General features: G+C 41.4%; 1 protein-coding gene across 1 annotated transcript in view; it reads left to right on the top strand.

Annotated features, from left to right (window-relative positions):
• The first annotated feature begins 2,653 nt into the window (after positions 1 to 2,653).
• The window catches only part of LOC102299175 (protein arginine N-methyltransferase 8-B), a 52,507-nt gene continuing 38,102 nt past the window's right edge, over positions 2,654 to 17,058 (top strand). The window contains exons 1-4 of the mRNA XM_005930352.3: positions 2,654 to 3,469; positions 7,418 to 7,663; positions 8,786 to 8,941; positions 16,219 to 16,282. Of these exons, the coding sequence (XP_005930414.1) occupies positions 3,401 to 3,469; positions 7,418 to 7,663; positions 8,786 to 8,941; positions 16,219 to 16,282 (535 nt within the window). The 5' untranslated portion in view covers positions 2,654 to 3,400. The remainder of the gene's footprint in view (positions 3,470 to 7,417; positions 7,664 to 8,785; positions 8,942 to 16,218; positions 16,283 to 17,058) is intronic.

The raw sequence follows: 17,058 nt of genomic DNA, 5'->3' as shown, positions 1-17,058 counted from the left end.
GTGACATTAACCAGCAGATCAGCTGACAGCAATACAACATCGTACAAGTGGATACTTGTCTTCCTGCAAAGTAGCGTCGAGAGGCCGTATTTAAGTCGTGATAACAATGTTTCCTTTATCATAGAAAAAATAAAGGGTCTGACTGCCAGGCTAGATATGCACACTCCTCCGTCGTTACATGGGAGAAAAATTTATTTACTGCAAAAATCAACATGTGGGATGCATGTCATCCATCTCAATTGGTGAAGGAAGGTTTATAAACATTACATGGACACTATAGCGTGTTTTCATAAAACATGAATAGCAGATATTCAAGCAGCAAGTCAGAAATGTGACTGAAAATCTGGCGAAATGAAGACATTAGCCATTGTATTTCAACCATTCATGAAAATGATACCAACCTGTGCTTTTATTCTTTGTGTTTATCAAAACTCCACATCTTATCATTTTAGTTAAATAATCTGTCAAATTTAATGTCGTCATCAAGGCTACAAATCAATCTTTGTATCACAGGGAAATGGGAACGAGAAAAGCATTTCATGGACGAATGTGAAACAAAGAAGCGCGAGGAAATCCATCCAACTTTGTCTGTCTGTACTCCTTTTGCCTATCAAAGCCTCTGCTACAATCTCCAAATTTAAACTGGCACAATACTTCTGATCATTTATTATCAGCCCCTCAGTTTATATTCAAATTTTTATTTGTTGACCAATAAGAAATACAGAAACACTAAACACTGGCATTGAAGTCAAAATCAAACGAAGTGAGATGATTGTAAATGAAGTACACTTTTAATATGTATTAAATCTGACCTGCTGTGAACTGAATAGATGCTCTAACAGCTGCCAAAGCTGAATTATAAACACAAAAGTACACAAATGAGAAATATCGAACACTTCCTATATCTTTCATTCAAGTTAAGCCATTTGCTGCTTCTGTTACTTTTGCGTGTTTGTAACTACAATTCAGCAATTTCATGTTCACATACAGGAGGTGCTACTGCCTAATGAAGTTTCGCGAGGCTGCAGTACCCCATCTAAAATAATGTCTACAGTAGCTTCTTAAACACCATAAGAGAGGATGAGCAATTACTCTAACTCCAGACAGCGGGCTATTACCATTCCTCTTTTATCAGAAGAAGAAAAGTGAGCATGTTTTCAGCAGCAATCAACCACGTGATGACAGCTAAACAGAAGATATACATCAGTGGGAGGCTGATGAAGTCTGGTTGCTTTCTTCTCAAGCACTAGAGACTAGCATGACCTGGATGACTGAGAGGCTACACGCACATCAGAGAGGGAAAATGAGGTAATTGAAGTGATTTCAGTGCATCTCAAATTCAGATCCTGTGAGAGCGGAGAGGAGCCACGACCCAGTGAGAAAGCCAAGTCATCCACTGCCATTGTGAGAAATGGTACAGCGTATTAGAGTGAGAATAATTACACTGAGATCAAAGAACATCTTAGCAGTGATCTGCCTGACTGCACGGTCTATGGTCTATGTGGTGAATTACTCATGTTGGGACCCTCGTAGGACCCAGAATTTATAGGTTTATCAAGTCCTCGAACTATATCAGTCTAGATCCAACATCGAAATATCTCAACAACTGTTACATAGTCATGAAATTTAGCACATGCATCAATTTTTGCAGAGATTTAATGGATTATTTTTTATTTGATCTTTTTACTGAACGCTAGATCAAAATTTTAACTTGTCCACTATTCTGTGTTATAACCTGAGCCCTTTCAGGCTCAGCTGCCTTCATGCTTTCAGGATACTGACATAGAAAACTGACAGACTGTAACAAATTTGGTGGTTATTCCATTTATTTTCTCTTTCTGCTTTTGTTTGTAGGCAGAGAACAGTGTTAGGATTTGTCTATCCACGGGCCACCATGAACAGTTCTAGCAATTGATTACTTCTGACCATCTTCAGGACGGTTATTAAAATGTTCAATATGCCGATATTTCCATTACTATGTGACATGAGCAGTAAAGAAATTTCAACAAAGCTGATTCTTATGAAAGTTCAAGAAGGACAAAAGGAACTGTAATTTAGCTGGATTTTTAAAATGCAACCATATACACCTGCTAAACATCATCTTAGGGTCTAAATAAATCCGTGATGTGTTAGCACACATTGTGGGCAGAAAATGCTCAGCTTTCTGTATCGGTGTCTGCCTGCCTACTGCGTGGTGAGTGTCTGCCTTCCCTCCCTCTTGAATAATGTAACAAGTGGCCAGTGGTGTGGGTGGTATGGGGGATGGCCTCTCCTCAAAATAGACTCTAGAGCAAAAGCAGAAGACTTCAGAGGTGATATACAGTAGCATATGCCTGCATTATTAAATTGCTCTGAAGGCACTGGGTTTATGTTGTCATTACATCAAAAAATGCTGTAGCAAGAATTAAAGGTGTTATAAAGTTACAACTATAACACTGCTGTCATCATTTTTGGTAAAGGTCACATTTAGATGAAAAGGGAAATATGTATGTATATGTGTGTAAAGTGATGGATGTTTATGGTTTGTTTTCTTTCCTGGTTCATCTCAGAAGTGAGCAGGAAAGAAGCACGTAATAGATGTGCAAACAGCAGCCAGCTCTGAAATTACCCCTCCGGCCAGTGAGACAGGAGTGGTCACTTCCTCGCACTGCGTGTGTGCGCGCGCGCGTGTGTGCGCAGATCAAGCACAGGGTGTCCTCGCTCTGCTCGGAGAGCTGGTAAACTCCAACTTTGTCTGGGCTGGCGGCGTTCGGCACTTTGTGCAGATGGGGAACGATTTAACTGGAGCATAGACTTTGATTCTGGGGAGCTCTGTTACATTAAAGATGACAGCATGAGTGGTGCCATGTGCTTATAAGAAATCCCCCTGCACGTTTTAAGAGTCATCACATTTCCGTGCGTGCACTCGGCGGCAAATCTTTCCGCTCTGCGAGGTAGCGGCGGCTGCGGTTCTATTTTTAGAAACAATGTTGCGGCAGGGGAATCAATCAAACTGGCGCTAAATCTTTGCATTCATGACAATCTTCTGCTGTTAGTGATGCAGTCTTAATGCATTCCTGCCTGCGCTTGCTGCGTTATAGGACAGGATGGTGCATTTTTATCTCAGCTGATGCCAAATTCCAAATGATGCCTTTCCCCCTAACGCTCTCCAGGAACGCACACCGGTGGACTGCAAACTTTTATACCATGGAATCCAACGCACTCTGTGGCGAGAGTGGCTGCAATGCTTTTGGGACCTCATGTAGTTTTGGGTTTTTTAGCAGTACTGGAATTTCTAAAGAACTGCACAATTTGGGATGTAAATGAGAATTCTCTGATGTCAAAGGACTGAAGGGACTGATAATCGCCAAGCACACGTTTTTTCTCTTTTACTTCTGAGTGCACATTTTTGCTGGCCCTTATGGGAATTAAGCACTCGTCCCGCTGCATGCTCCTCAGGAGAAAAATGGCGGAGTCTGAGAACACTGAGGTAAGTGTTAGAGACAGCTTTAATATTCCTGACAAAAATCAGAGTCCAGTTTTTTGGAATCTATCGGCGTCCTGGATGCCTCTTGCAGTAGCCTGCGTGTTCCACCTCTAGTAGAAGTTGCATGTCGGACAAATTATAGGATGCCGACTGTCCAGAGAGTGAGACTGACCAGACTGATAGTCTCCCTCTTTGCAAGGATGTTTACCCTCCCGAGGAAACAGGCAGTCTGTGCAGAGCAGGGCAGTTCAAATTAGTATTCCCAACCTCAAACGCACTTGGAAAAGTCTCGTTTTTTGTAGCTGCTAAAATTAGGATGCCGTACGATGATCGGGGTAAGGAGCAGGATCGACTCATCCATTCTGCTTCGCAGACGTTCTCCGGCAAGAGTCTATGAGATGAAGTCTGAAAAAAATATATGAATGTATTTGAAGCTCTGGGTGTTACGTGTGAAAGAATATGCTGTGAGCAGCGTGAGATATAACAGGACAGTGTGTAGCTGCTTCACTCTGCGCGCGATGGGGATTAGAGCTGTCCAAGGTACTGCAGCACCTTGCAGAGGAAAAAGAGAACGCTCAGACTTCTGGTGTGAAGCAGTTCTGCAGAAAGTAGAGTAGGTTGCTGAAGATGTCATGTCTCAGCCACTTGAACTAAATCTCCCACCCCTCACTCTAACTCTAATCGACACTAATTGACAATTTAAAGGTCGATACAGGAGGGATGCTGATTGTAATACTTAGCAGATTCAAACACCCTGCGATGTGTGCGTCACACCCCGTGATGCTCTGTTGTAATTATTAATCAGAAAAAGTTCATTCTAAGCAAGTTCATGAAAGAAGCCCTGCACACACTCATTACATCTGATCAACATTCTGACCTCTGAGAGCAGATGATAGGAAATACTTCATAATAATATCCCTGCCACTGAGGCTGTATCCTGTTTGGGAATCAGATATCCCAAAGTGGCATAATGGCAGAAGACCAAAGGTATGCTCTTTCCTGTTAGAGGACTTTTCCAGTGAAATGCCTTCACCAATATGAACAGCCGACTAACATACAGCTACTACAATTAGTGTAATTTTAGTGCATTTATTAGAATAAATAATAGTTCATCACCATTTTCCATTATCCTAACTGACTAGAAGCAACAGCATAAACTTACAGGCTAAACTTCAGCGTTCACACAGCTACAACGTGGCTGTGGGTGTCCTCTCATGTGTAAGTGTGTGTCCTTCTCGAATAACAGGTCTCCCCTCAGTGTAGAGATGAGGAGTCTGAAATAGAACCCTGAATGTGTTTATTTGTTTTGAAGGTTAGAGGCAAGGATGTGCTTCACCCTCTCTTTCCTGTGTCAGGAGATCTCGGTTACACTCACTGCAGCTGCTCTCCTCCGACCGTACCCCTAACTTCACGTTAATCTGTCCCGCAATGACTCTTTCCCCCTGCATTGCACAGATTCTGTATTAAACTTGGCAGTCTTAATCGCCTCTTCTGCGACTCTGTCTTATAATTATTGACTTGCTCAGTGCTCTCTTGGTGCCAGCTGTTTGTCAGCTCTTTTTCTTTTTTCACTGTTGCTAGTAATTTTTTCTTAACACGATCTCAAGATTTAAATTGCATCTATGGTGTGCAGCTCTGAGCTGACCATAGTGTAACTTTAGGCCACCGGTCGCCTTGGTGATCCAGATGAGTAACATGTGAGAAAATGAATCCTTCACGCAGTATGGTAATGCTCTGCAATGAACTAGTGTCTCCTCTGCAGATCAACATCAGAGCTGAGAGGATTAAGTATTAAGTTCAACAGTTGGTCTCTCCTCATTAAGAATGTGGTCTTGTATGTTATCAACATCCAAAACCCTGTGAACCTCACTAAGCAGAGATAGTAATGACTTTCAATGCTACTCTTGTGCTGCAGAGAAAGTGCTGCTCACATTTTCTTTTTTTTAGATATTCAGTCACTTTTCTGGTCAATTAGAACTCTATTTAATAATAATGATGATGATAATAATAACAATAATAATAATAATAATAATAATAATAATAATAATAATAATAATAATAATAATAATAATAGTCTTGATTCTCTTAACAAAATATTTAAGATGTTTCATGTGATTTAAACTCTTAAATTTTGAATCTTAATCTCTTATAATTGGCCAAGTATAGCTCATGGGATCATCTTTTCTTCCTTTGTTTGTGTGTGGTGGCAAAAATAATCAGGAGCTCACCAGTTTTATTGGAAATCACCCAGACTACGTCTCTCTAAAAGGCATACAGTAGCTGATCTGACATTTCATTGAAAACTTCAAAACCTTGATGGGAAAACTACAGAAGAACTTAAAGGATCATCAGTCAATATAATTTGAATAAATAACAGACAGGTAGCACGGCTTCTCGTATGACTCAGTAGTGAAAACCTGACATTTGACTGTGTCAGGAGTTTTCCTGTAATGCAACTCAGGTCAGAATAAATGACACTCAGACAGGTTTGCAGGTTTAACGTGCACACGGGTGAGAGCTCAAACGGAGACTCACACTCCGCAGCAGTTGCCACTCTTTATTTATACTCAAGCATGTTTGCGTCACAGACACATGAGTGGAAGAGATAACATACAAAGGTAGAGACTTTATGCTGAGCTTTGCACAGTGTAACATCTCTAGTAAAAAGAGCAAACACATCTAGAGAACCTCAAATGAAATGTACTTCTATACATAAACATAATAAAATCTTTCAACAGACTGAATCATATCAGCTTCTCTTTGAATTCATGATTCAAGACCCATTATTTACTTTATTTTCATGGTAACTACATTCCAGTGTGTGCCATTTAAGCCCTGCGGGACAAAGGTGCAGGAGACATAAATACTGTATGATGGCTATTTTAAAGAGAGAAGAGAGAAAAGGGGACCGAAAAATCAGTTCTTTCAACCAAGGAAAAGCCAGTGCGGCACATAGAAATCTATTTTTTATACTTTGCTTTCACTGTAAAGGAGAATTGAATAATTTCATCTGCCAGGGAAGTTATCCACCTCATTAAGTCGTATAGATGTTTACGATGTATGTCACTCCTAGAAGAATAAATTAAAGGACTGATGACAAGCTGGGCTCATTTAAAAAATACTTGAAACAGTTATCTGAATAACCTTCAATAACCGTGTGTAAATACAGATGGGCTTCATACAAGATAGTTTTGTTGTAATCTCAATACTTAATCTGAACATGGCATCAAAATAGATTTCCCAAAATCAAATGTACAGGATGCAGAAGCATAATTAAAACTTAAATTAAAGCTGTAGAATTAAACTGAAATTGCTAGAAGATCCGACTGAATGAATGCAAACTGAATGAGGCAATAACGGTGGCAAAAAACACTCATAAAATATCGTTAATATTATGTAGAAACTGAGTGAGAAAATGTCTTGCAGTCTTTCACTATCCTTTCCTTCTTTGTTTCTTATCACTGTTGTCTGTAAATGCCTCCTATTTTTGGTGGAATTACCAGTTTTATCATTTATTTTTAGACGCCCAAGTTGGAATGAGAATAAACACCAGAATGGCTTATTGGCTCAATACTGAGATGTGAAGTTTCTGTTTCTCCATGCACATCGTGGTTAGAGCTTCCCAGCAGGCGTTATAGGTGATAATCCGGGCATTACGGGTGTACCTTCTGTGCTGAGATGAGCTTTCTTGCCATCTCTGGCTTTTGTTGACTCCATGTCAGTGATCAGCATAGCCTCCAGACTCACAGGGCTCTCTGCACTTTGTGAACTCTGTCCTGGGAACATGAGCTAAGAGTGCAGGAACAAAATGTAAAGGAGAATAGCTTACGTGTAAAATCCCTGTTTATGAATGCAAACCACAACCTTACTGCAGCCTCTACTTATTTTGTTTCTTACGCCTCAGGCCGCGGCACTGAAGAGGTGTTTTTCTTCTTTATCTGTGTTTTTTAGCAACCACAGTCGCAACCAGAGCCCATCCGCATAATTCCATCGCAGTCGGCACAGCCAACCGCGTTACCCAAGCCTGTGCCTTCTATCCAGCATGCGCCTCGGCCTCCTCTTCCACCGCACACGCCCCACGCCGCCAGCCTCCCTAGCTGTCCAGGGAGGGGTAAGATGGCCAAGTTTCTCAACCCAGAGGAGATGACCTCGCGAGACTACTACTTTGACTCCTATGCCCACTTTGGCATTCATGAGGTACGCCTTGTCATCGCAGTGTGGATGAAAATCACATATGTTAATCAATCAGCTTTATGGATCAATAAAGCATTTTTTAATAAACAGGGAATTTTAATTTCCATTATTGCTGCGGCACATTTCACAGAACCAGAGCATGCAATGCCCGTGTGTACTTGCAATTAATTTTAGAAAATTATTAGATTATGCATCATCCTTGTCTTAATCATTTCATATGCTCTTCTTGCTTTTTCTCTTTTAGACATGTTCTTGCCTCAGTTTGCCCGTGTGTGGGCAGGATAGTTTAACGATGATTGTGTGTGACTTCTTTTTTTTCTTGAAGTGAACCCCTCCGCCCTCTAAACCGAGAGCTTTATGTCATAGATGGTTTAGGCCATGGCAAGAGCTACAATCAGCCAGTCCTTTCAAAGGACAGAAAATCCTAACGTTCCCTGACAGAAATGTTTCCCAGGAAAACTCAGGTTTTTGCAGGTGCCCCACAAAGCTCTATGTACAGTTGTTAATTGATGTAGGATGGTGATGAACTGCCTGGAGCAGTTTTAAATGTGGTGAAACTTTTGAAAACTTGAGGAACAGAGAGCCACTTTTGAACACATTAAACGTGTGTATTGTGTTGTGTATGCCTATTTGTCCACACGGTTTCCTCAGAGTTCACAGAGTTCATCTGCATTTTAGAGAACAGATGCAGGAAGCATTGGAGGCTGTATAAAAAGAGTATGTTGCGTGCATGACCTGTGGGATGTTTTTTTTTATGTATTTGTGGAATGTAGGTCAGGTGTATTTCAGTCATTTCTGAATATTCTTTGCACTCACACATGCACGCACACTGTGAAAGAGGTACAGACAGAAAAGAGATGCAGACAGGCTGAGCCTGCGAGCTCACAGGGCTTATTCAGAAACACCAACAATGGATTTGAATGTAGAACCACAGGGCTGACAGGGAATAGAGTAAGATTAGGTGAAGGCTGTGTGTTATTTGTAAATGCTGCACTGTAGATATCGGAGCTATTCAGACCACTGACGTCCAGCCAATGTTTTTAATTTCACACAACAAACTGTCGCTTTCTGCAGGAGTTCGTGTTGCCAGGACCTTTCTTATATTTTTCTCACATGTCAAACCAGGAAATGTTGAAGGATGAAGTGAGGACACTCACCTACAGGAACTCCATGTACCACAACAAGCACATCTTCAAGGATAAAATAGTGCTGGACGTTGGAAGCGGGACTGGGATCCTTTCTATGTTTGCAGCCAAAGCAGGGGCAAAGCATGTATATGGGGTAAGATGTGTTTCCCTTCAGTAAACTGCAAACATGTGGACCAATTAGGATCTGATCTCCATGTAGCCCAAGCCTCACAAGGCGCTTATATTGTCAGCATGTAGTGCATATGTAGGTCTGCTGCTGTGTGGGTTGGATCATACAGTACATTTTAAACCATCTAATCTTGGGTAATATTTCTTTTGACATGCAGGTGATAAAACTGTGTGACCTCTCAGGCAGGCTGACCAGCTAAACCACAGAGATTTGAAAGCTATTAGTGTTATTGAGCACTGGGGCAGAAGTAATTGCAAGTCAGAGCATGTCTGAGAATGCCTGCTGCGCACAGCACATTGAAATGTGCACAGAAGAACTGCCACACACACACACCACACACACACACACACACACACACACACACACACACACACACACACACACACTGCTAGCTTGGGATAACCATGTGGAACTTATTTTTGCATGGTGGGTCGAGACGAAGTGCTTCAGGGAAGGAATGATTAACTTGGAATTGCCAAGAGACTTGTTCTGAGCCACTGAATGACATTATGTGTTTGTGTGTGTGACTATGCCTTGTGTCATGTGTTTGCTTGCCTTTCCTCTCCTGCTGCCTCAGTCAGTTTTTGTCTCCCTCTCTCTAGCATCCTGTTTTAGTACTTTAGCTGATTTGATTCAGAGTTTTGTTACTGCGGTCCATCTGGCAGGATTTTATCCACATAAATGGGGACAGGAGTTTCAGGATTTTCTTACCTAAAGCTTTTGAAGTTTGATGTGAGTGCCCGGGCTCACGAGCTGGACGAATATACCCCCAATCATTCCTTATCAATAAGAACAGTACATGACAATGTCTGTGTGTTTAGTGTAGTCCTTCAACAATTCCAAGTAGCAACAAGACACTTAGGTAACATGTCCAACCTACGCATGACCTGTGCACCACAAAATCATAAAGGGTCAAGGCAAACTAGACTTGTACTAATCTATTAGCACACTATTCACTCCCTTTTGAATTTCCTGCCTGCTGCCGGCTGGATTCCTTCGTTCTTTTGGCTGCTGTCCTCAGTTAGCAGAGGAGGGTCGTATTCTGGATTATTCTTTTTCATATACTTCAGTTCCTCAAGCTCACTTTTATGTGTGATAAATCTACTCATTAGTAACACTGAATGAGCAGTGAGATGCCCTTTGATTCTGTTCACAACTTTTATGTACAGACTTTCTCGGAGGTGGAGGGTGTCCAGTTCAGTGGTCTCAGGATCACATCTTTGCTTTTGCAGATAGCAAAGTACTGGTGGCTTCACTGAGTGGTGTCCCATTGAAGCCTTTGGCTTTGGCACCATCAAGCCCGAGGCTCTGCTTCCCAGTTAGAAAAGACAAGATTGTCCACTTTAGGTCAGGGATGAGATTCTATCTCAAATTCAGGAGTTAAAGTCTCTCTGGGTTTTGTTCTCAAGTGAGAGTAGAGTAGCGCTATATAAGAATCAGTCCATTTACCCATGCTTTCGTCCGAGCTGCGGACAGGCTGCAGACGTAGCCGTGCCATTCCAGGGCTTGGTTTTAGCATGGGGGTCTAGCCAGGACCCTTACTGGATACCGGGAGGTGTCCCGCTCCACAAGGTGTGTAGTCTTATCACTACACTATCCAGCTGGATGCCTCCTAAACTGCAAGTAAGTGAAATAGTCAATGTGGGAGAAGGTATAGCTCTCTGTTGGCCATTCGTCTGGGTAGCTTTGTTTAGAGCGCCGTCCCTGTGACCTGGATAAACTGTAGAAAATAGATGAGTAACACATGAAAAGCCAGGTACTGTTTTTTCAGATAAAATCAGTACATTGTTCAAAAACCTGGTTAAGCTCAGTGTAGCTGCTTTGATTATTCTAGGAGTGCTTCTAATGTCTTTATGTTAGTATGATGCAGAGTTTATTTTCTGCCCAGTAATAAAATGCTTAAGGTTGCTAATAAAAAGTAAAGAAACTAAACTATGTGTAAGTCACAGGTTAATAGCTCAGATAGAGGACAAAAAGTACAGTGATATCTGGGCAAAGTTAGAAACTTCTACTTGCTGTGTCTCCAGAGTAAAATACCAGCAGGAGCCTGCAGGGATGTCTACGGTGACAGTGACACTTTCTGACACTAGCGAGAGGTGCGAGAGGCAACCTGTGCGGGGGTGCCTCTGTCAATACACCCTGAGGCTTCAGTGCGCTCCTACTGGATCGTGACTATGACAGACACGTGGCTAATAGCTGTCTCTTATGACTTTGACTCAGAAAGAGATGAGGAAGATTGCCAATTAGAACCTGTTATTACGCATGAATAAAGCAATACAGCTACATGCGTCTCCGCAAGTGCACAAACATGTTCACACCTGATGCAACATTAGCCTTTGCTGGTTATTTATGGATTTGGTACAGTCTTTTTAATGGGCACCAGAGGCAGCAGAAGCCTCCTTCCTCTTTCTCTCCTAATAAGCAGCAGAAAACAAGGCTGCTCCGGGGAGTCAGTGCTAATGTGAAGTCCCTACAGCCTATATGCCTGCAGAAAAACCCAAAAAGTTTATGTTCTGTATTTGAGTTACTGCAGTATAATAAGCAGAGATTGGAGCATTGGAACATTGGTTTTATGGCATGTTTAACTGGTTTCTTTCCTGTAAATAATAGCCCTCAAAGACCTCATTCTTCCATGCCAGTACAGGGTCAACTAACACCACACTGTAAAATGACTCTGTCTTACATGCGTAACTGTGAGTTAAGTAAAAATAGGCAAGTACAAGGAAAATATACTTTAAGTATAAAATAAAAAAAGCTGGTCATACTATTGAATAGTGCAGCACTTACAGATTACAAGTGCTGCACTATTATCTCTTATAGCATTATATTATTATTAGTGACAATTTGATGTAAAAATGGGGTTTTATTAATTTATTTGGTTTAATGGGTTAATTTAATAAATGGTTGGAAAATTCTCTGAAAATACTGAGAAATGCCATCAAAAAATCTCTGAACTAATATAAGTTTTTGCGTGAAAGTTAGAAGGTGCTTCATGGCGTGAAAGGAAGCACTGTATGAATGTACCCTACAGTAGAAAATTCTTTAAGTGTTCAGAATAGGAAGGAGCTGGGTGAGTAGCTGCCCATCTACAACCTATTTGTTTAAAAAATGTACATTTACATTTTTTACATTTATAATTTTTGTATAAAAAGTCAAATTTTTAATGTAACAAATTACTTAAACTGTAAGATAAATAAAGTAAACCAAAAAAAGCTGTACAACTTACCTCTGAGAGTTAGTAGAGAACATGCACTTATTTGCACTGAACAAAAATAAGTGCCTCGTTTTTGTGGCTACCTTATCCACAAGACCCCCAGCCTGACCGGCTGCTTTGTGACACAGAGCACCCAGGGTTCATTAAAGGGTCTTCTGTGTGACTATAACCAGATGGGTCGGTTGCAGCATGCAGCAGCAGTATGCTGCACAAAAACACTAAGCAAATGGGACACAGTGTTCAAAGGTGAAAATCTATACTCTCAGATTCCCAGTGCTGTAAGAGCCTAGTATTGATTAATGTATTCTGCTGAATTATGTCCATATTTTATTTGAGAGAAGCCTTAGTGTAGTTTGATGAATCAATGAGCTTTATTATGTTATAACGATGATATCAGTGGCAACTCAATAAATCAGCTCTGAGGCAGAAGAGAACGTACAAAATATGCCAAGACCAGCTATCCAACTATTTTGGCCTCACTGGTTGAGCGCTGTCTTCACTCCTGCTTTCAGGATGCATTATGTCACCTGGACACCTACTTCATTCTCTGCTCCAGTGAGTCAGTAAGGACTTTTCATCTCACCCCCTTGGTCAGATCATCTTCCACCATCGACTAAGCATCCATGATACGCAGTTATATCTAAGCACTAAACCCTCTGGTTAGTTCCCTGCTTTGTCCCCTATCAGCAGTCTAAAACTATTTAACCAATTCTCTCAAATAGAACAAAATAAAATTGAAGTCTTGGTTGTGGCTCCTACGTCACTGCTTTAAAAGCTGTCTGATTTGGGCCTTAATTTTGAGTCTTCACAACCTGGGTGTCATTCTGGACTCCATTCTTTCATTTTCATCTTATATTAAACCTATCTCTAAATCTGCCATCTACCACATCAAGAACATCTCCAGACAACAGCTCATACCCTTAAACTCAGCAACAGAAATTCTCATTCAGCAGCTGGAACTCTTATTTACGCTTTTATCACCTCTGACATGGACTGCTACGGTAGTGTTCTGTTTGGGTTGCAAACAAAGCCCTGCGCGCGCGCGCACACACACACACACACACACACAAGCTGCAGTATGTTGCATGTATGTATCAATCAATCAAGGTCTTTATTCTGAGTATTCACAGCAGCCGTAGCCTCTCCAAGATCTTATCCGTGCTGCACTCAATGAGCCCATTTTGAGAAACTCACGCCTCTTCCCATCGTTTCAATCCCAGCGGGCAGCCTTGTGGGGGTTTGAACAGCCGGTTCCGCTTTCTTAATTCTTCGATAAGTCAGGGCCAAGCCAGCTCCGATCAGCCAGAACCCTGTTACCATGGTTCCGAATAGGTAAATGGCCTGTATTTATATAGCGCTTTACTAGTCCCTAAGGACCCCAAAGCGCTTTACATATCCAGTCATCCACCCATTCACGCACACATTCACACACTGGTGATGGCAGCTACATTGTAGCCACAGCCACCCTGGGGCGCACTGACAGAGGCGAGGCTGCCGGACACTGGCGCCACCGGGCCCTCTGACCACCACCAGTAGGCAACGGGTGAAGTGTCTTGCCCAAGGACACAACGACCGAGACTGTCCAAGCCGGGGCTCGAACCGGCAACCTTCCGATTACAAGAATAGGTAGATATCTTCAGCACTCAGGCTCACCCGAGCCCAAACTTCTCGTTGAGAAAGGGGTGTCAATTGCATTTAGGGACCAGTTGATCAAATCCATAATTCCTCTTTTAGGTTTTAGAGAACAGACTGTGAGAGAGTGTTCCAGGGAAAAGTAATACAAAAAACACGAGACTAGACAAGGACATAAGAGGCTAAGCAGGGAAGCTAAGGGAGAGGAGGAGGAGGAGAAAAGTGCGACCGCCTTCGTCAAGAGCAGAAAAAGAAAGAAAAATGTATCACCCCCAATTTTATGCACTGGTTCCCGGTTAAGTGTTTCCTAAAAAATTCTCACCTACCAACCCATTCACTGCTCCACAGGACCTACTGGACTTTCTACCTTACACCTCATCTTGAACTCTGTGTTCCTCAGTGAAATACTTTCCATGCCCCATACAGAACTGCAGTCCTTTAGGGACACACATCCATAGTTGATTTTGTTGTTGTTATTGTTATTAGTATTATAGAGACTAGGTTAACAACTCTTTCAGGTTTAGTGACCAGGTTAAATTTAACCAGGTTAAAGCAGGTGAAAGCCTTCAGGGTTTTATTCTGTTTATTTATTCAGATTTATTCTGTCTGTCGAATGCGCAGCATCAGCTTAGAGATACTAAACAAGGATGACCTTGTTTTTACCCCAGACAGCTTTATGGATGGTTACACTGTTACACAGACATTTCTGCCTGTAGCAATGATTCAAATTGCAGTCTCAGTTCTGTATTTGTTTTTAATCTCAACTCACACGGTGAAATGTGATTATCAAGTATAGCAATGTCAGTGTGACCAAAGTCACTGTCAGTGTCTGTAAGTGTCAGACAATATTCTAAAGTTTAAAAAGAAAAAAGTGTCCTTGTGTGTGATCAAATTTTGATCAGCTATTAGCTGTGGTGGACACATATAATAATCCTAGACAATTCACTGCTTTGTTGTGGAACAAACTGCTTGTCTACACGAACTTGTGCCATCTTGCAACAGTGCATCAAGAGGTTGTGCTTTATTGTTACATTATGAAACTCTATGAACAGTTCCACCAACTCGAAAAAGGTTGGAATGGTCATTTTTAAATGATAGATTAAGATGTTTCAGTTATATTCTTTGATTATTGTAATTCATGGGTTTTGGTTGTGCTTGTGTTATACTTTTAGTGCTAGGATTTTGGTTTATTTTGGCTTTCTCGTGTCCCTCGTCTTGTCACGCTTGTCTTCGTGTTCCCTCTGTCTTTCCAGTCAGTCGTGTCTCCGTCTCAGTGTCAAGTCTGCGTCTCTGTGTTATACTTCCTGTTTTACTTTGACAGTCTGTGTCCTTTGTCAATTATTCTGCTTTGCTTCCTTTGTCTCGTTAGGTCTGATTACTCCCAGCTGTGCTGCCCTTTGTCGCGTCGTACCCTCACAGTGCTGTGTATTTCCAAGTTTACAGTTCCTGGTTTGTTTTCTAGTTGAAGTTTCTTGTTTCCAATTTCTAGTTTAGTTTTGTATTTAATGTTCGTTTTTTCCAGTAATAAAAGGTGCTGCTTTCAGTTACATTCGCGTGTGTGAGACTAAATAAAGTGTGCTAAGTGTTTGTTTACACTCTGGAAATATATCCTGCACAAAAATTAGCACAACTTTAACAAGTTACATTTGGAAAATGCTGCTCAAGTACAATTTTAAAAATATCACACAAAATGACATATTGTAACAACCTTTATTATTGTGGTATAGCACAGCCAGTGTGTGTGAGTAAAGTGGCGTTACATGCTGCTCGTGTGTCTGTTCAGAGAGACCTCACCATTGTAACGGGCTGGCACCGGCGACTACCGATCTCCGTGCATGTATGTACGGACAGAGTAGAGCCGTGGAGACCTGGCTTGTATGGTCTTATGTTGCTAACAACAAATAAAGATCTGTTGTTCGATTTAACTGACTGGCTTCGAGTTATCTGGCTAACCTCCACAAATGCTGGACCTGCTAGCCGCCCTTCCTCGCCAGACTGCTGTTACAGTATCAGTCGCAAGGATGAAACTGAAGCTTTTTGGTTTTATGCTTTGATTTATTGTTGTTGCCAATATGTAATTCATCTGTATTTGCATGACTAAACGGATTCAAGAGTTTCAGAAATTTTTTGTTAGAAGTTTGTTATTTATTTTCTATCTACTTTTGTAATTTATCATGGAGTATGCATGTAACGTTTCCAGTTTCTGCAACAGCAACGTAACATACAGTAACATACGGTAACATGCGGTAGTTTGGCTCCAGGGCTTCCCAGGCAACATCAGTAGGGCAGTAATATTTAAAATCGCCTGCATTATAAGTGAAGTCATGTTATTGTGAGTACAGGCAAAGTGTCTGTGAAATTCTTCACTTAAATAGCTTTTCTTTTTTTCTGCCAGATTGAGTGTTCCAGTATATCGGAGTACTCCGAGAGGATCATCAAGTCCAACCACCTTGACAGCGGTAAGAGCTGCAGCTGTTCCTCGTCTCACAATTCTGATGACACATGCACTCCATCGTCAGTGAAGAGAGCAGTAAAGTAGGTTAAAGTCATGATAGTGAATGAAGATAAAAGGGGGAGGAGTGGCAGCAGAGAACAAGAAGAGATGTGATCAGCTGTCCAGGATCACTGCTCATATGTAAAGATGATCAACTTACAAATCTTTTCACATTAAAAAAAACTGCTCACTGCAAACTCACTGCTCGTTGACTAGGTTACACTGTATATACTGCTGGTTCTGTCTAAGTGCTGTGACTTGCATTTCATTTGATCTAAAATAAAATGTCCAATTAAAAATTTAACTGTGCTGCCAAAAGCATTTGCTCGGCTGTGAAAACACAATCCACTCCACATTCCACAGTAAGTTTGGAGGCCTATAGTGACTCTGCAGAAAGCTAGCGACCTCTGTGGACTACGCACCTCAGCGCCTGCTGTGATTTTAAGTGGCCTACTACTATGTGACTACTTCATTGTAATACCACTAACCAGAGATGGGCAGTAACGCGTTACTGTAATCCGATTACTTTTTTCAAGTAACGAGTAAAGTAAGGGATTACTATTGCAAAAACGGTAATTAGATTACTGTTACTTCCCGTAGGAACGCTGCGTTACTGCGTTACTAAAACCATGATTTTTTTGCGAGAATGTCTCATGACAGTGATGTAAGCGAGTGCGACGTTCGTGACAACAGCTGTGTGCAGATCAACAATGGATCATATATCGAGTGCAGAGAGAGAAG

The sequence above is a fragment of the Haplochromis burtoni genome, unplaced genomic scaffold (assembly GCF_018398535.1).
Source record: "Haplochromis burtoni strain Fernald_Lab_line unplaced genomic scaffold, NCSU_Asbu1 Contig_127, whole genome shotgun sequence".
NCBI classification, from domain to species: Eukaryota; Metazoa; Chordata; class Actinopteri; order Cichliformes; family Cichlidae; genus Haplochromis; species Haplochromis burtoni.
The sequence above is the reverse complement of the archived record's forward strand: the minus strand, read 5'-3'. Positions and strand labels throughout refer to the sequence as shown.